The 20,505-nt window shown below is 43.9% G+C and overlaps 1 protein-coding gene across 1 annotated transcript in view; it reads left to right on the top strand.

Moving 5' to 3' along the window:
• Window positions 1-20,505, top strand: part of SLC9A2 (solute carrier family 9 member A2) — an 85,435-nt gene that overhangs the window by 53,167 nt on the left and 11,763 nt on the right. The window contains exons 4-7 of the mRNA XM_029232319.1: window positions 5,501-5,718; window positions 6,165-6,367; window positions 14,575-14,664; window positions 15,379-15,449. Coding sequence (XP_029088152.1) covers window positions 5,501-5,718; window positions 6,165-6,367; window positions 14,575-14,664; window positions 15,379-15,449 — 582 coding nt within the window. The remainder of the gene's footprint in view (window positions 1-5,500; window positions 5,719-6,164; window positions 6,368-14,574; window positions 14,665-15,378; window positions 15,450-20,505) is intronic.

Below are 20,505 nucleotides of genomic sequence, written 5' to 3'. Positions count from 1 at the left end.
TGTTACAATTACCTTTCCGTGACTCTTTCTCCTCTTAGACCACGAACACTTGAGTGTAGAAGCTGCCTCTTTTTTGCTTCCGTCTTCCTAGATCCCAGCCCAGAACTTGACCCAGAGTAGATGCTAAGAAGATATTGGTTGATGTCCAGTTGTTATTCCTGATCATATGAACTAAATTGGAAGATTAGGACAGAGAGACCTACATGGAAAGCAGGGAGAAAGATGATTCAATGACGTGAGATGATACAAGTAAGGTCAGACTGGGAATACTGAAGGCCAGTAGTTTTATGTTTGAAGGAGCTCTAGGGTTAAGAAATTCATCTAGAGTTTTCTAAAACGTCACGAGTTATTTTGGTTATTATTTTGGTGTGGATATTATCACGCTGATGTGCAGAATGAGGGCGAGAGGCTGTGGGCTTCAGGTGTGAAAGTTTCATGAGTTCTCTTTGGTGGAGAAAGAAATCTTCCCTCTCTGTACGTGCTTCAGTGCTACTGGGATTTGCTATGACGTGACCTCCTACCCAAGGCACTCCTGGCCACGAGCTCCAGACCCAGTAAGGCTCCAGTCTCCACCATTCCCCAGCTCTAGAAGCGTCTCATAATTCTTTTAGAAAAATGAAGGAGAGTCAAACTTATGGTGATGGTTAATACTATCAGCTATAGGTGATGATCCAGGAAAGGGGCAGTCTCTCTTCCAGGGAGACTGTATTATTGTGTGTACCTCCCTAATTGAAGGGAGACTAACTCATTTGTAGTTTTGTGTACATAGGATGTTACTGAAGGTGAGGTGCTTTGATGTAGGTTAGAGCATCCTACAGCAAAAAAGACCCCTCTTTGCAATGAAACACCTCCTGGCCTCTGCTTGAGAGGCTGTGTGCACTGAGCTGTACATGACGGACCAGAACGCGACCTTTGAAACATTTGTCCCCAGCCTGTACTGTGCACCCATGTCATAGACACCCGCATTTCCTGAACAGGGCATTGCCGGGCTCTGGGGCCTCTGGTACCTGCTGAGGGTGTTTTTCCCCTGGAGGATCGCACCTGTGCTGTTCAGAGGTGGTGTTGAGTTACAGGGAGGTGTCTGGCAGACAGGAGTATCACTCTGGTGTCATGTTAAGGATACAAAGCAATGGAAAATGATCCCGTGAACAGTCATGTATAATTCATGTATTATTTTATTCCTACATCAAAGCTATAGTTTTCAATAATTTCTGAATAGAAATTTTTGTTTAATCGCTCAGTTAATGGGCTGAAGATTACGTTTTGCCTGTATGGTTTATCTCTTTCCCAGTGAATGATGTGAACGTGATCTCAGAGGGAAATAATTAGCACATACACAAAAGCAAGTTTCTTTAGCCCTTTAGCAATCACTTTTTGAATGATAAACAAAAAATCCAAATCCAAGAGGGACAGAGGGAAATAGGGGTGGTATGAGAAATGTAGGGGTTTCAACTCTATAGCTGATGCTTTATTGTTAAAAGTAAAAGTGATTGGAAAAAGCTGGGTGGTACGTACTTTGGTGTTTGTCATTCTCCATATTTGTCCTTAAGTTTAAATGCCTAATAGTCAAACCATTTTAAAGCATCTTTTGCATGGGATAAGAGAATTCAAGAAAGAATGATGGCCCTCATTGGTTTTGTTACAGACTTTCAACTTGGCAACATTTAAGAAAGGTTCATTAGTGTGTGTGCTGCTGTGTGTGTGTCTTTTCTTCATAAAACATAGTATGATTCAGATTCTTCTGGCTTTTGCCCTCATTACTTAGTGTTGGGCAACTTTTACTTTTTAAAGTCTGATTAAAAAAGAATTGAGCCAAAATATGCAAGATGAAAATGTTCAGAAATGCCATTAACGGGTGGTTTGTATTCAGGTGGTGGCTGGCGGTGATGCCACCTGCCACTCTGGTCCACAGTGTCTACTGCCCGCTGTACTGGGGGAGGGTCCAGGCTTTCATGTCAGGCCAGCGTGACAGAGCTCCCGCTAGCTTCGGTCACCAGGCCCACGGGGGATGTGCCCTTGGTCGTGGCCACCACACAAGGGAGGCGAGTGCCAACAACACTGTGGCCGGCTGAGGGATGGCCCCCAAAGGTCTAAGTCCCCAGAACCTGGGGAATATGTTACCCTGCACGGCAGAGGGGACTTCGCCAATGTGATCAAGTTAGGGTCTTGAGATGGGGAGAGAACAGTGGATTATCCGGGTGGGCTGGATGAAATCACAAGGGTCCTTATGAGAGGAAGGCAGGAGGGTCAGAGTCAGAGGAGATGGGACCAGGCAGGCAGAGGTCAGCATGACAGGGCCACGAGCCACGGGATGTGAGCAGCCTCCGGAAAGTAGAAAAGGCAAGGAACTGATTCTCCCCTAGAGCCTCCTGAAGTAACACAGTCCTGTTGGCACCTTGACATTAGCCCCAGATCAAGAAGAGAATGAAAACGATTTTGGACTTATGACCTCTGGAAGTGTAAGGTGATAAACCTGTGTTATTGTTAAGCCACTAAGTATTTGCTAATACCACAGCCATAGGAAACCAGTGAAAGAGGCTTGTGATTGGGAACGGATGCACATGGCCGTGGCAGGGGAGGAGGACCTCACTTTCATCAGGGATAATCGAACCCCGGTCCGGGAGGATCCCACATGCCGCGGAGAGGCTGGGCCCGTGAGCCATGGCCGCTGAGCCTGCGCGTCCGGAGCCTGTGCTCCACAACGGGAGAGGCCACAACAGTGAGAGGCCCGCATACCGCAAAAAAAAAAAAAAAAAAAAAAAAGAGCAAGAGTTAGGTCCCTAACAGTTCTGGCTTTGAGTCAGACTGCCTGGGTTAAAATCCTGGCACCACCATCAATTAGTTGTGTGACCTTGAGTCACTGGACCTCTGTCTGCCTTTGTTCTCTCATCCGTAAAATGGGAACAATGACAGAACTTGCCTCAGAGGCTTGTAAGGAGGTTTACTGACATAACTCATACAAAGCGTTTGCACCGTCCCTGGCAGAGTGGAGGCTCTGTAGACATGGACTCTTACTGGATAAGCCCTCAGCTCTTCACAGGCTTTGCTGTGTGTTTGTGCTGCTGCATTTTACTGGCCCATTTAATAAGGTTCTCTTTGTTTGGGGAGCCACAGGAATTATGCATTCCTCACTCATATCAATCTGAAAGAAATACCTGCTCATTCTGTGGGCAGGGACGTTGAGGCTAAATGCATGGTCCTTGGCTTGGGGGGGGGTCTTTGTTTTGTTTTCATAGGCGGCACAGAATAGATATACATGTTTTCTATGGAAGGAACAGGTCGGTTCCTTGCAATGAGATATATTCGTGGTTACCTGTTTAGGTCTCAACTCAGAAGGCCCTTAGATTTTCATTCTACTTATCCTTATGCTTAGAGTAGGAAGATTTTGGTAAAACATCAGACATCTCAGGGTAAGGGACACTAAGTGCAGTGGTTGAAGGGGGTTGGGGGAAAGCTCGTAGGGTCATTGCAGCTCTAGAGCTCTGAGAAGGTGGGAAACTTCACAGATCATGACCAGCGATTAGCTCATGGCGCAGTTATCACTCAGTGGAAGGTGGGCAGCTCACTCAGATTCTGTCCTGTTTTATTCTACAGCACCCTTGGATAATGATGCCTTTTTGGTAATTTCTAGTAACTGTGTCTCCTTAGATGGAGGCTGGTATGAGCTATCACCCAGCTCATACTAAATTTCCCCCTGTGGGTGGCCTTTGAGTTGGCCAGGGGTACACTCTAGCCTAGAAGACAGTACAGAGAAGGGCCCCTTTGGGAAATTACAGACCATTGAGCATGTGCTGGATGCTCAATGGAGAGAGGGCCAGGGGTCGGGGCACCTGGAATTGTCACTGAGGGGAGAGTGTGCAGGGCTTCGGGCACCCAACCTAGGAGTCTGGGCTGTATCCTGAGCCCTCCCTTCCCCAGACCGCAGAGGTGTGGTATTATAATAGCTGTGGTACATATAGACGATGGAGTATCGCCCAGCCATCAAAAAGAATGAAATAATGCCATCTGCAGCAACGTGAACGGACCTAGAGATGATCACACTGAGTGAAGTCAGACAGAAAAGGACAACTATCGTACGATATCGCTTACATGCAGAATCTGAAAAAAAATGATACAAATGAATTTATTTACAAAACAGAAACAGACTCAGAGAAGGAACTTATGGCTAGCAGCGGGGAAAGGTGGGGGAAGGGATAGTTAGGGAGTTTGTGATTGACATGTACATACTACTATATTTATTTTTTTATAGATTTATTTATTTATTCTTGGCTGCATTGGGTCTTCGTTGCTGCTTGCGGGCTTTTCTCTAGTTGCAGGGAGAGGGGGCTACTCTTCGTTGAAGTGCGTGGGCTTCTCATTGTGGTGGCTTCTCCTGTTGTGGAGCATGGGCTCTAGGCGCACGGGCTTCAGTAGTTGTGGCACATGGGCTCAGTAGTTGCGGCTTGCGGGCTTTAGAGCGCAGGCTCAGTAGTTGTGGTGCATGGGCTTAGCTGCTCCGCGGCATGTGGGATCTTCCTGGACCAGGGCTCGAACCCGTGTCCCCTGCATTGGCAGGCGGATTCTTAACCACTGCACCACCAGGGAAGCTCACACACTACTATATTTAAAATGGATAACCAACAAGGACCTACTGTATAGCACAGGGAGCTCTGCTCAATATTCTATAACAACCTAAATGGGAAGAGAATTTGAAAAAGAATAGATACATATATATGTATAACTGAATCACTTTTCTGTACACCTGAAACTAACACAACATTGTTAATCAACTATGTTCCAATATAAAATAAAAGTTAAAAAAAGATAGATGTCAAGGGAAAGGGACATGAAGACCTCTGTGGTCCCAGCGTTTTGGAAGTGCTGGGAAAACAAGCAAAACCGTTTCTTTCCACTAGGAATTTTCAGAGCCTGTGAATACGTTTTGAATTTCCCAGAAGTGGATATCGTAGATAAGTAGAAATGAGACCCGGAACTAAGGCATTGGGGTAAAAAAGAGTGGGTGGGTCCAAGAGATCCAGGATGAGGGTTAGAAAACAATTGGTGACCAGTAAGATGGTGAGGGGGGCAGCAAGGAGATGCAGAGAGAATTCCAATGTGACCATAGTTTCAAGCTTAGGATTTTAAGCGATAGCTTAGCATTTGGGGCCCTAGAGGAATAGAGAAGATGGAACTGGCCTTATAGGAAGATAATGGGTTTTGAATTTATTACGGACTCGTTTATCTATATTTGTGATACTGGCAGTATAGCTGGTGATGCCGAAGTCCACATCCCCAGGCTAGGAAGCTGTGTAGAGCCGGGCACTTGGAGCCATGGGTATCGATGAAGACCTCTAGAGACAGCAGGGTTTCCAAGGATGCAAATCACATTCACTTACCAAACTCAGTCAATGGTGCTGTAGTCACGGGTGGAAGGGTGGAGCCACCAGTTAGCTAAGTGCTGACTCATGTCCTGATTAGGACCCTTGCCCTGTTTAAACTGAGGCTGCCTCTCTTCTTGTAGGATCATAGCCTGTGCAATGACCATGAATAAGTACGTGGAAGAAAACGTGTCCCAGAAATCCTACACGACCATCAAGTATTTCATGAAGATGCTGAGCAGCGTCAGCGAGACCCTGATCTTCATCTTCATGGGCGTGTCCACCGTGGGGAAGAACCACGAGTGGAACTGGGCCTTCGTCTGCTTCACCCTGGCCTTCTGCCTGATCTGGAGGGCGCTGGGTAATGAGCACGTGTCCCCTGCGTGAGCGCTGGGGGTCGCGTGTGGAGAGATGGGCCCTTCCTCCTGCCCCTCCCCTTTGTGGCCGCTGCTGCTACCTCTTTTCTTCGTCTTGAGCTCTTGTCTTTCTTATCTCCTTCCTCCACCCCCTCACTCTCCACGGCCTCTCCCTTCTCCTGTTTCTCCTCCTCTCCCCTCATCCTGACATACTCTTTCCTCCCCGGAGTATTTTCATGCGTTTCCTTTAAGTGGAATTAACCTCTCTTGGCGTCTCTGATTCCAAGAGCCCAGTGATGCGAGGCAGGAGGAGGAATGCGGGCAGGATGGTAGGAAAGGGACCTGTTTGGAAATACTTTACCCTGAAACAGAAGCCCAGAAAATGTGCCTTCACGTTCCTGTGTCCTGGCCTCACACAGTCTGTTTCCTTTGGTTTTGTTTTTCTCCTCAGGTGTCTTTGTCCTGACCCAGGCCATTAACTGGTTCCGGACGATTCCGCTGACCTTCAAGGACCAGTTCATCATTGCCTACGGTGGGCTCCGCGGGGCCATCTGTTTCGCACTGGTGTTTCTCCTTCCTGCTGCCGTATTTCCCCGGAAAAAGCTGTTCATCACGGCGGCAATAGTGGTCATATTCTTCACTGTCTTCATCCTGGTGAGTGGAGCTCGGTCTCCCGGCAAAGTCTCTCGTTTTATCAGGAGGAAACAGGGTCACTCAGGTGACCATCGTGAACTCCTTTTACATGATGCCAAGGTGCCTTGAGGCTTAGGTAGTTAGGACATGAGGGAAAATGGTGTTTCCTCACGTCACTGGGTTGTGCAGGGGCCTGAGGGTGTCCAGTTTGGTCACTTGGCTGACACAGAAGAATTGCTATTTAAGGAAACTCAGCTGTGTGAGCTGAGCTCCCTCCTGGAAATTTATGAGCTGCACTTGCTAATCCTCGGCATTTGTCTTCCTCTCTGACCTAGTAAGTGTGCTCGTTAAATGCTGGTTGTGCGATGACCTCCCAGCAGCTCTTTGACATGGGTTCACTGCTGAGCTGTGCGTCCCTTGAAACGATGGGAGGGGTGACTACACATTTAATATGGGGAGGTGGACAGCTGTGGTAGGAGGGCGTGGGTCTGGGTCAAGATCCTGACTTTGCAAGTTCATCAACTCCTTTAAGTTAATTATCCAGCCCTTAGGAGATTCTGTTCTGCGGACAGTCATTTAGAAATTACGTCTGGGGCTCCTCTGCGTGCCAGACAGTGCTCTGAGTGCTTAGGATCCAAGAGTGAGCAAAACCCAGAAATATCCCCGACCCTGCAAAGCTTCCATTCCAGTGAAAGTAAACAGAGTAAGTGAGGGAATTAGAGTCTGTTAGAGGGTGAGAGACGCCGGACAGTAGGAAGCTGTAGGGCTCAGGCCTGGTGAGGGTGGAGTCGTGTTACAATTCTGGATGGAATAGTCGTGGAAGGCAATGGTGAAAAACATACTTGAGTAAAGGTTTGCAGGGGGGAAAAGGATTAGCTGAGCTGAAGAACATTCCAGGCAAATGGGACTAAAGACAAAGGTCTGGAGGTGGTGTGCACGTAGCTCACGTGGCCGCTGGAGGGCAGTGTGGTTTAGGAGAGAGGAGGTGAGGGAGAGTCCTGAGTCCTAGGTCATGTGGGGCAGCGGGGGCCATCGGGCCAGTGTCAGCACGTTGGCTCCTGTCCAGGTGAAACGGAAGCATCCAAGTTTGGGGCAGAAGCGTGACGTGTTTTACTTGGTAAAAGGAGCCCCTGGCCGCTGTGAGAAGAGGCTGTTAAGAGGAAAGGATACGAGTGGGAAAGGCAGTGTGGGACCCAGAGCAGTGATCAGGCAAGATGGTAAGAAGGGGCAGAGGCTGGTGAATGATGGCGGCTGGGGGTGAGCCCGGGACCCCGACTCCAGAGGCAAGCTCAGAACTGCGGGGAGCTCTGCTGACCGCCCCCCCTCCCCCCGAGAGAGAAGACAGTATTACCCAGTTACGGTTAGGGATAGTTCCAGTTAGAGGGACACATACTAGTTTGGTTCAGACATTCCAGGTTGGTTTGATTTTCTCAACGCAGGGAGACAGCGCCCCAGGGGTGGAGAGGAGAAGCAGACTCCCTGCTTTCATCTTTTCACTGTGTGTTTGCAGGAACCTTGGAACAAGCATGCAATTAGCTAGTCTCACACGTTGTGAAGGGAACCCATTTTTTTTAACTTTTCATTTTATATTGGAGTAGAGTTGATGAACAATGTTGTGTTAGTTTCAGGTGTGCAGCAAAGTGAGTCAGTTCTACACATACAAATATTCTTTATTTTTTTAACCCAGTTTTTTTTTAGTTGTGGTAAAATACACATAACATAAAACTTACCACTGTAACAGTTTTAAAGGGTACAATTCATTGACGTTACATACATTTACAGTGTTGAGCAGCCATCATGACTATCTAACTCCAGAACTTTTTCATAACCCCAAGTGGAAATCCCGTACCCGTTAGGCAGTCACTCTCCTCCCTTCCCTTCGCCCAACCCCTGGCAACCACTAATGTGCTCATTTGCCTGTTTTTCTTCTTCTTTTTTTTATGTTTTTGACATTTTAGAAACTTTATTAAGGAAAATTTTCAAACATACATTAAGTGTAAAGAGGATAGTATAACAAATGCCCCACGTTAATGACACAAGTTGTTTTTCAGACTCTGCTCAATATTATGTAAAAACCCAACTGGGAAAGAATTTGAAAAAGAAAGTGAATCTATTTTGCCTTGAGCCCTTTAATGTCTCAGGAGCAGCCTAGGGCAGAGTGCTTGAGGGGGACAAGTCAGGCCTGGGAGTCACTCTCCAGCTCTTCCCAAGCTAGCTGCCCTGTCCTAACGCCCCACAGAAAGCCCTGCCCAGCCTGAGTCAATGCTCTGGACTCTTCTCCAGGCGCTCAGAAATCAAGGTGTCACATCTGAGTATCAAATACAAAAAGAGAACCATGTCAGTCTAGAGCACCTAAGAACCAGGTCGTTTGGAGATGAATCTATCGGCCGTTATGTCTACACAAATATCCATAGTGTAAAACCAGCCCCGTACCCCCAACCCCATGGGTGTATGCCTCGTAACGTGAGATAAAAAAAGACTGAATAAAAAGATGTAATTCCAGAGAGGACACGCAAAATGCAAGCTCAGGTGGTTTAGTTATTAGATTCGACAGACATAACATTGCACTTCTGCATTCAGAACAAACATCACATAGGAAAAAGAAAAATATTACAATAAATGTATACTGCTGTTCATTGAATGTATGCGTACAGGTGGTCAGTATAAGGTGTCATTTTTACACTCTTGGTATTTTGGCTTTTTGGAATCGTACCTCAGGCATAAGGTCTAAGTGAAGTTTTGAGTCCCCACATTAAAGGACTACACACCCACTTTGGATGAGCGCTGTGTATATCAATAGTTAACATTGATTAAGAAAGTTTTTAATGTGACAGATTAACAACAGTAGTGGCAACAAACAAAATAGTTGTGTTGGCTCTGTTTTGTATTGTAAACGTAGCAAGTAAACCCTTCAGTGATGGAGATTTTTGGGGGGTCCATATTCGGCATCTGCAAGCATGCCCCGTGGACAGTCTTCTGCTCTGATTAGGTTTAAGGATGACCCTGCGACACGCACTGTGACGCCCATAGGAAGAATAATTGTGTGGTCCCACACCTCCTGTTCCCTTCCCTTCGCTGTGGTCTGCCCCATCCCCTCTCTGTGTGCAAAGACTGGAGACTAACGGCTATCACTTGGGTCCTTGACCTGACCCCTTTCCCTCCCATTTCCTATCCCCCACTGGTCTTTAGGAGACGATGAACACACACGTGCACAAACACACAAATACACACACGCTGCCTTCAGAAAGGTTCTTTTTTCCAGAATACATCCATTATTAGGGGACTCAGGGAAAGGAGCCTGGGAGGAGAGACTTAGTGGGTTCCAAACATAGTAGAAACAACTAATTATCATCCATGCATACAATTTTGCCTTCTGATGAAGAGCGATGCATTCTTCTCCAAATGACAACTTTTATGTTGATGGACCTATCATTAAACATTAAAATGCCTTTCCCTCTTATTTTAGTATTTCTTGTAGGAAGTATTTTCATACTTCCATCCTGATACTCTTGAGTTAGCACCACCTTCTAAAGCAGAATTTCCTGTGACATGTGGCTTATTATTTGATACTAAGATTTATAATGAGAATTTTAACGTTCCTTGAATCACGTTGATAATTAGAGAAAGTAGCCTCCTGATGAAGCCATTAACATCTTCCCGGAAAACAGTCTTGCTTGGAGAATAGTGAATGAGTAAATGATTCTGATTCCTTGGATGTGTACGTTCGTTTTCATATAAACAAGATTGGTAATGATATAGAAAATATAAGCTATCTCTCTTGTTTTAAAATGATATTCAAGATTGAGGCAGGGTAGAATCCAGCAGTAGAAAGCACAGACATTGGAGTAGGCTGTTCTGGGTTAGTGTTCTGGCCCAGCTCTTCATAGGATCTGTTGAGCCTCAGTTTGCTTTGCTCTAAGGTCTGAATCATGGTACCTCCCTCCCAGGCAGTGGAGAGGAAATATGTATGTAAACACAATACCTGATGCAAGGTTTTAACCTGATGATTTGCTCTGTTTGCATTATAACATTAAGTAAAATGATAATAGGAGAAAGAAAAACTTAATTCCTTTCAATGTATTTCAGAGCCCAATAATTATTATTCAGTTAGTCCCTATAATTATAGGGCAGATCCTCACAATTCTGGAAATTCATTGAGTAGTTAAGGAGAAGTCCATCAAGGAGCACGGTTGACTGGAATTCCAAGGGCGGAGTCTCTTTTTGCCTCCATCATGGATTAGCGCTGTAATCGGCTGTTAAGTCATTGTCCGAAACTGACGAGTCTGCATTTCACCCTACTTGCAAGGTAGCAAGCTCCTCCTTGAATACTTTTATGGTTCTCATCCCATTTACCCCATTCTAAAATAAACACTGTGTGTACAACCAGATTTACGATCTCTGTGGTCAAGTTTGGAATGTGAAAAAGCCTTATATAGGATAGCATAGCAATGACAGTAATATTTTTTAATGAATGAAAACAGTTTCTTCAAGTCTTTCTGGAAATTGCCTGCCTGTTAAATCAGCAAAGAAATATAAAGCCGTTCCCCACCCCCTGCCCTCACCCCCGCTTTGTTTTTTGCAAAATTTAATTGCAAAAAAACAAAAATGAAAGAAATCATTTTCTTCCAAAAGAACAGACCCCAAGATGCTCCTTCTTCAATCAGGCAGCAGTGCCTTTTACTTTCTCACTTTACTGGGAGCAGAAGGGTGAGGGTGGGCAGAAAGCAGAGATGGCCGAGGGAAAAAATAAAGCTTACCTCGCTGTCATTCTTCCCGGGCTGCTGTGTAACAGTTCCCCTCTGCCAGGCCTGACTCTGGGGTGTTGTGTTTATTGCGCTAAAGCCAAATGAATGGGTGAAAATTTAACTTGTGCTTTGCAAATACTTTTTTCATTGGTTTGACGGAAAACTAAGGGGTTTCTTTATTTTTTCACCCACATGGATGGTAACAAGCTGTTTTTCTAAGCCTTGTCAGGCTGCTCCTCAGGTGACCAAAATGAGGAATTCTGCAATGTGGTAAAATAAGGTGCATTTTCAAAGGTATTCCTTTTTTTTTTTTTACTGTGTCCCCCAACCAGAGACCCAGGCTCTTAGAATATAACATCCAGCTTGGGGAACTTAATATGACATTCGGATGCCATGTCCTCTCCCTCCAAAATAGATGGATTGAGGAAGGAACGAACAAAGAGAGGGAGAGAAAGTAAGGCAGAACCTATCAAATAATTCCATTTGAGCACAGCATGACAACTGCAAATAATTCTAAGAGAGAATGGGGACTATTAAAAAGGAACTGTTTAAACAAATACTTCTTTTGGGGGTTTAATTTAATTAATTAATTTTTTTATCAGAGTATAGTTGCTTTACAATGTTGTGTTCGTTTCTGCTGTACAATGAAGCGAAACAGCGATACGTATACATATACCCCTCCCTCTTGGACCTCCCTCCCCCCATCCCACCCATCTAGGTCATCACAGAGCACCAAAGCTGAGCTCCCTGTGCTATACAGCAGGCTCCCACTAGCTAGCTATTTTACACATGGTACTGTATATATGTCAATCCTCATCTCTCAATTCATCCCGCCCCTCCTTCCCCCCACACAGTGTCTACACCTCCATTCTCTATGTCTGTGTCTCTGTTCCTGCCCAGCAAATAGGTTCATCTGTACAAATGTGTATTTTTAACTGAGATGTGTCATTGCATCTCATCCATACTTTTATTAATTATAAACTTAATTATGTTGTAGTTTTAGAAACTCGACTTGACCTGGGCGCTGGGCCACACTTGCTTCCTGTAGTAGATCAGTTTTGTTTTATTTATTCTAGGTTATCCGTCTAGTGGAAGAAATCAGCTTAGTGACTGGGGCAGGCCCCGTGTCCCATCTTTACCTTTATGTCCTATATTTACAAATATAAGGCACTCACTTATTACTAACTGAATGAATACCTGGTAGAGAAAAGCGTGTGAAACAACACTTAGTATCCTCAGGACACACTGTGTCATTTTATAAATAGCACTGACTTTGTTGGTTTTTTTTTTCCTGGAGCTATTATTAACCTAGAGGCTTCATGGAATCTAAAACTGAGTGAAATCACCCATCACTGTAAACCACATGTTGACACCTACTTTCATTTACATAAGTTAAAAATTACAGAATATGTGTTGATTGGAAAATGGTTATTACCTCCTATGTTATTTCAAAGTGGCAGACTGAACTACAAGTAGAACACAAGGTGCGTCATGCCAAACTTGCTCAAAATCATTCATGTTTTAGAAAGTGAAACTGAAGCTGAAAAATGCCCAAAGCTGGACTGATGGAACAAAATTAATGACCTCCTTTACAAAATGTGTGTGTGTTACAGTTTATATTACCAGAAACATTCTTAAAGATTTAAAGACATGCAGAGAGGTGAGCGAGGAACCAGTCGTGTCAGAGAGCATCTCTCAACATATCCACCCCTCCCCGTAAATCCAGTAATCCCTCCTGGTCATGAATTCTTCATGCCGAGTGGTGGCAGCCATTGACCAGCCAGGCAAGAAACTCGGGGATCTTCCTGGACCCCGCACTGTCACCCCCCTCCTCCCTTGGCCTATTTTAGTGCCTGTATCACAAAATTTTAAACATAATAGCGATAGTTTGTTTTGGGAGCTGTTAGTTCCCCATCATTCTCCTTTCTCTAAATTTTTCTGGTTCCATTTACTCTTCCAGATTAATTTTGAACATTTTCTCAACTTCTAAATATTCACGTTTCTTAAAAATCCGTTGGAATATGTTATCGAAATTGTATTGCACATATATTGAGGTAAAATTGCCATCATAATACTGTTAACTAATCCCACCAAGGAACTTTGTGTGGTTTTTTCAGACTCAAATCTTTTTAACATCCTTTAATTACATTTTACAGTTCTCTTTGTAAAGGCTTTTTGTGCATTTCATCATAGGATTATATACTGTATTATGTACTTCTGTAGAGAGTATGAAAGTATGTGTGTGTGTGTGTATATATATATATATATATATATAATCCATATAGTATAATATATAATATAGTAGTATAAACTAGTATTAAATATATTCTCTCCCGTTCTATCTCTCACTATACATGTATGTTTCATTGCTATTTTGTAGGTCTTTATTCTGTTTTTTTTTTAATTAGTATATGGGATGGATTTGTGTATGTTCTTTTTATGTTTAGTCACTTTACTAAACTTTCTTGTTATTTTTAAATGAAAAAAGATTGTTGTTGATTTTTTAGGACAAAAACTAGGTCATCCTTGAGCAACAAAAACCTTGTCACTCTATTTTCAGTATCTATGCTTTCCCCTCTATCTCTTCCTATCTCATTGACCAGGACAAGCATTGTGGAACAGCAGGTTGGGAGTATCTTTGTGTTGTTCCTACTTCTAACGGAAATGCTTTTAATGTTTCATTATTAAGTCAGATGTTCACTAGAGATTTCTGGCAGATATTTTTTTATTATATTAAGGATTTTTTTCTCTTCCTTACTAAATAGCTTACGTTTCTCTCCATTTCCCAAGTGCCCTGTGAACATGCCCAAACCCACACTGGATCCTTTCTCATGGCTGGTCCTGTGCTCCTGTTAGGTCTCTGCTAGGTTCTGCTTCCAACAACTTGTAAGACTCTGATCCAGGGTTCCCTTTCTGCAGAGCCTTCCTTGACCCGTTCCCTGTGGGTCTCTCTCGTTCCTCCTGGGCCTACTTTATAACTGGTTTTGTGCATATCCTTCTCCTCATAAGACTATGAAGTCCTTGAGCTGAGGTCCTTAACTATCCATCCCTGTGTCCCAAATGCCTGAGCCGCCGACATGTACGCCATGAACGCTCAATTAAAATTGTTTAATAGATTAATGAATGAATCATTGAGATGTTTTCTGTGAATAATACAAGTAGGTGATTCCTCTGAACTGGATAATACTTTATTATTTTTTAGAATTACTTTCCTTTTCTATTTCTTAGAATTACATAGAATTAACGCTTTCAATTCCTTGCATTCTGTCCACTGTTTTGCTTCTAGTAGCAGGCTTGGGGACATGGCCCTCTGAAAATATGCCAGCTGTTAGAGAGGAAGAAGAAAAGTAACAAAATGTTACATATGCTGTGCTAAGTCTTGGGGGCAGGGTATCTTTTGTCATTTATCAAAGTTTAGGAGAACAGAAGTTATTCTTGAATTTGACAAGGAGTTTCCCCTCTCCTCCTTGTTTTTCTGTGCAGGGAATAACTATCCGACCGCTGGTGGAGTTTCTTGATGTTAAGAGGTCCAATAAGAAACAGCAAGCTGTCAGTGAGGAAATCCATTGTCGGGTAGGTGTTAATGTAACCAGAGTGTAACAATGTAAATGGTCAAAGGGAAAATTATTGGATTAAGTCAGACTGCTTGACACCATGGTGCTCATTTCCTGAAGAGGTAACTGGCAGAGGGTGAGGGGGGTGGGGTAGGGTAGAGGGTGGATGGAGAAGGGCGTGAATTGGGGGTAGAATGAACACAGCCCCAAGGAGGCTACACTCCTTCAGGAATACAGGAGTATCACTTCCTTCAACCTGAAATGTTTCTACTGGAAAATTAGTACCATATTTCATATTTTCCAAAATTATGAACAGGCTGTTTTATTTATTTTTAACTTTTTATTTTATATTGTAGTATGTGCGATTAACAACGTTGTGATAGTTTCAGGTGCACAGCAAAGCGACTCAGCCATGCATATACATGATAAGAAAAATAATCTATGAATTGCCTAAGACTGATATGACAAACATCTCATCAACTTGTTCGAAGATGAATTGTTGTTTTATTGTTTATTCAAATAAACAAAAAGCAAAAACTGTCAGGGTCTTTGAAGTTTAAGCTTGATATTAAGAGAAATTTCTATAATTAGACTTTCTATAGATAAAATGTTTACAACTATAAGTAGAAACAAGAATTAGAATTTCTGTAAATAGAAATTCCTAATTTTTATGAATAGAAATGGCAATGACTGATTTGAGGTAAAATTAATCAGCCTGCTTTTTCTGTTTTAGTTTTTTGATCACGTGAAGACCGGGATTGAAGATGTTTGTGGACACTGGGGTCACAACTTTTGGAGAGACAAGTAAGAAGGCCTTTTGCCATTATTTTATTACATGGCTCTGAATCAGTCTGGAAGCAGGACATTTTTTTTTTTTGAACAGGAAAATCAATTCAACAAATATTTATTAAACACTTACTCAGTGCAAGCCATGGTCTGTATATTAAAAAGAAAAATGGTATGGCCTTGAGGTGGTGGAAAAACTAAAAACATGGTTCAACCAATTTGTAAGTGCCTGGGACAGTACAGGGAGCAAGTAAGGCTCCATAGGAAGCAGGGCATATTGACTTGTGTTATTTTTCAGAGTTTCAAATCTTTCCTGTTGTGCCATAGTATGTCCTTTAAGGTAAAGTTTAGCTGTAATAGAGACCTGGAACAATAGTAGCTTTAACAAGATAGGAGCTTATTTCTCTCTTATGTAAATATCAGGTAGGCAATATACCTTTTTTTTTTTTTTTTTTTTTTTTTTGCGGTACGCGGGCCTCTCACTGTCGTGGCCTCTCCCGTTGCGGAGCACAGGCTCCGGACGCGCAGGCTCAGCGGCCATGGCTCACGGGCCCAGCCGCTCCGCGGCATGTGGGATCTTCCCGGACCGGGGCACGAACCCGTGTCATCTGCATGGGCAGGCGGGCTCTCAACCACTGCGCCACCAGGAAAGCCCAGCAGTGTACCTTTAATAGATGAGCTACACTCCACAGATTACTCAGGGTTCCAGAACCCTTCCATCTAGTTGATTCCACCAAGAACCTCCATTTTCAAGGTTGCCTCTTAAACCAAAATGGCTGCTGCGGCATCAGCCATTGTGTACACATTCCGGGAATAAAGTCAATGGAGAGACAAAGAATATGTACGAGCTTCCTCCTAACCAAAGTTATCAGAAATTCCACACAATTCTTCCAGTTGAATCGCATGGCCTGGCCTTGTATGACCCGGACTAGTTATATGGGCGGCCGAGGAATGCAGTCTGTTTGGTTAAAACTGGGGGCTCCATTACTATTTGTTCTCCCATATATGTTGAGGGGCTTTGTCAAATGCAGAACTCCAGAGCACCTGAGGAGATACATAGACTTGCCAAAATAACAAATATTTTTAAAGCTACACTTCTCTGGAAGATTATGTGCAGTTACATAGATGTGTTTCTCTCTCTCTCTATTTACATATGTTTATATATGTATGATAATTAAGATTCAGTGCCTCTCTTCAAGGATCTCATAGTTGAAATACAAGAGGTAGACAGGCCAGGCAGAATTAGGTGCACACTTTAATATATTCTGAAATACAGACTTATGGGATCAAGAAGTAAGGATGGATTCAGACAGCAGGGTTAGGGCCAGTGGGGTGCCGGAGGAGCCAGCTCGCATGGGCTGGTGGGAGCTGACTGTATGTATCTCCTCCCTGATCTAAGTTCAGTGCCATCTACATTGGTGACTTGAATCAGCCATGGTGAGAGTGTGCCAGGTGACTGACAAATGCTACAAATCAGGGCCTCTTTTTTTCTCAGAAAGTAATTTGTTAACATTCACCGGCACATCACTGGCTGGGAAAGCCTTCTGAAGGCGTGCATTTCAGCTGGTCCCTGAAGAGAGATGGACAGGCTCCAAAGTGTACTTGGTGGATCCTTATCACCCTCTTGTTTTTTCTTTTCTAACTTGCTAACAGATCTTCCCCACAGCTGAAGTTGACCAACCTACCAATTCATGTAATTGAACATAAGTGCATTTTTGAGTGCTTACTGTTTGCTCACATGTTCTGACATGATACTGGAGTACATGAAAAGTGCAAGCCATAGACTTGAGCCTTTAAAATTTTGCAATATAATAAAGGCAACAAAACAGTCACACAGGAAACAGGTGTGTGTGTGTGTGTGTGTGTGTGTGTGTGACATTGGTAAGTAATGAGTTGCAGAGACTATAAGTGATGGCATAACCTTTACAAGCCTGACCACATTGTTTACTAATGTAGAAAGGCCCCTTGGATCTAGCCTGACTTCATAACTAAAGGAAAAATATTTTGTATGTATGGACAGAGTACCCAGTTAGCCAGATGGGGGCACATAGTAATAAAATAAAGCAAACTAAATTCTCCATTGTAAAAGTATGAAACAAAAGGCCGTTTATCTTGGGCAGTATTCACTTTCTGGGAGGCAGGAGGTAGAGCAGAGAACCCTAGCTCTCTGCCTCATAACTTTCAATGTTACCCTGTTTTACGTCCCTGGGACCTTCCTTGTCTCCGCCAAGCCTGTGATACAGGCTTTTCTGCCTCTTGTTCTCCGTTGTTTTCACAGACAAGACTTTATCCATCTTCCGTCTCCCTTTCAACCCAACTGCTTTTCTTTCTCTCGCATCCTGTCAATCCTTTCCTGAAGTGGTAAGTGAGCATGGTAACCCAGAACAGTTTGTTCTTTTCCTGAGGGAAGGTTGGACTAAGGATTTATCCCACTCCTTCTACCTCTACAGGGGGAAACCGAGACGTGGTGTAAGAATCAGGTCCCCAGGCCCTGGGGCAGTGGTAGGTGATGGAAGAGGTGAATGCTGTGATCGTGTGGTTTGGTCTGGGACTCAGGTGAAGGACTGAATGTCAGAGAAAGTCCGGCTCCATCCTGTGTTCCCGGCAGAGACACTTTATATGTAAGTCTGTTCCAGGCAGACACCTACAGGCACCGGGCTAATTGGACTATGAATACTGGGTTGGCCAAAAAGTTTGTGTTTTTCCATATGGAAATACCCGAACGAACCTTTTGGCCAACCCAATACTAAATGTCTGAAAGGTAATATTGTTACATGCCTAACATTTTTCTCTGCAGTGTATGTACTTTATTCAATAATTTTATAGACCCTTCCATATTTCCATGCATGAAGTTTTCCAGGTAAATTTCAAATAATTTCCTGGATTGTCAATCACACTGTATGTGGCAAGTAGAGAAGTTACTATGGAGGGATTTGGTGCTGGCACAGGCCATTTTTAAAATCAGTTCTCCGATCTCATTTCTGGTCTGTACGTAACTGTTGATGTTACTAAAAATGGCATAAAAAACAAGTGATTGGTTTAGGTGTGTTGGGTATCTTTCCCTTTCCTCTGAAATCCTTTTATTGTGGATTTTTTAAAAAAATAAATTCATTTTATTTATTTATTTGGCTGCATTGGGTCCTGGTTTCTGTGCAAGGGCTTTCTCTGGTTGCGGCGAGCAGGGGCCACTCTTCATCACGGTGCGCAGGCCTCTCACTGTCGCGGCCTCTCCTGTTGCGGAGCACAGGCTCCAGATGCGCAGGCTCAGTAGTTGTGGCTCATGGGCCCAGTTGCTCCGCGGCATGTGGGATCTTCCCAGACCAGGGCTCGAACCCGTGTCCCCTGCATTGGCAGGCGGACTCTCAACCACTGCGCCATCAGGGAAGCCCTATTGTGGATTTTTAATGGTTCTGCCAGAGAATTCTTGAGTCATTTGATCCTTTGAGAACGAAATGAAAGGGTCACGCAGTAGGGAAGTTTCTCACATTTGGCAAAAGTTGTCTAATGATAATGAAATAAGTCACCTATGTGTAGCTTGGCACACATGAAAGGTATGGAAATGAAGCAAAGAAAGAAAGTGTACTGGGCTTCCCTGGTGGCACACTGGTTAAGAATCTGCCTGCCAAGGCAGGGGACATGGATTCAAGCCCTGGTCCGGGAAGATCCCCCATGCCACGGAGCAACTAAGCCCATGCACCACAACTACCGAGCCCGTGCTCTAGAGCCCGCGAGCCACAACTACTGAAGCCTGTGCGCCTAGAGCCCAGACTCCGCAACAAGAGAAGCCACCACGATGAGAAGCCTGCGCACCACAGTGAAGAGTAAACCCCGATTGCTGCAACTAGAGAAAAGCCCGTGCACAGCAACAAAGACCCAAGGCAGCCAAGAATAAATAAATTTAAAAAAAAAGTGCACAATTCCTACACTACATAGATCAGATGTCATTGTCTTTAATGTTTATTCTTCCTTTTGTGGATCTCTAGTGAAAAGCTAAAACAATAATACTAATGATAATAATAAAAGTTTAAAAAGATGTTGTGTTGTTGCCAGGTGTCCTGGTTCAATGAGCTTCACATGAAATTCAAAATAAACTTAGAAAAAAGTAGACCCAGTGTTTCGTGCAGTGGCCAGTCAGTAGCAAAGCGCTTTCAGGATGAATCTGTAATTATTCTTAGCCCTCCAGTATTTGGAACAAAGGGCTAGCACCAAGGATGTGGGTTAACATTGCTTCCTTTCATAGCACAGGTGTGCCTGTAAACCTCTTTGGGCTTATGGGGATCACTCTGATACATTAATTTTTTTCTCAACAAATACTTAACTGCATGCTGATTCACTTGAATATTGGCATAACAGTTATGTAACAAAACAACCCAATACTCAGCTGCTCAAAGGAACAGTCACTTGTTATTAAAGTACTTGAGTCAGGAGGCTGAGAGTCAGTTGATCTGGGCTGGGCTTGGCTGATCTGGCCTGGTCTTGCTCCTGCTTCAGAGGGTTGACCAGTCATCAGCTGATCCCGGCTGGCCTTTTCTGGTGTAGGTGGGGTGACTTAACTCTGCTTCACGCGACATCCACGTTTGTCCTGCGGCTAAGGAGTCACTCTACATACACATCCTTCTCATGGCGATGTGGCAGCACAAGAAGTGAGCTTCAATGAACAAGCCCATTAATAGCCTCTGGTCTCATCATTGTGTCTGCTAATAGCCCACTGACCAAAGCAGGTGACATTATTCAGCTCAGTGGCAGGAAGCTGGACAGAGCAGGGCACCTCGGCCACGGTGGAAGGACATTGCCAAGTAACTTGATATGTTACAGGGTGTGGATCCAGGGAGGAACTGGGACCAGATGATCCAGTCTGCCTGCGTGCTTACGGTGCACCTGGCACTGTTCTAGGCACTGGTGAGACCGGAAAACAAACAAACAAAAAACTGCCCATATGGATCACTCTAGTGCTAGGAGACAGAAAATAAAATAAATGAGTACATTATATATAGCCTGTTAGAAAGTGATGAGTGCTATGGAGAAAAATATGTCTGGGAAGTAGAATAGGGAGTTCTGGGAATGCAATTCTAAT

The sequence above is a fragment of the Monodon monoceros genome, unplaced genomic scaffold (assembly GCF_005190385.1).
Source record: "Monodon monoceros isolate NGI ecotype Baffin Bay Population unplaced genomic scaffold, NGI_Narwhal_1 Super_Scaffold_19, whole genome shotgun sequence".
Classification (NCBI taxonomy): domain Eukaryota; kingdom Metazoa; phylum Chordata; class Mammalia; order Artiodactyla; family Monodontidae; genus Monodon; species Monodon monoceros.
This window is presented reverse-complemented; position numbering and strand designations above follow the sequence as displayed.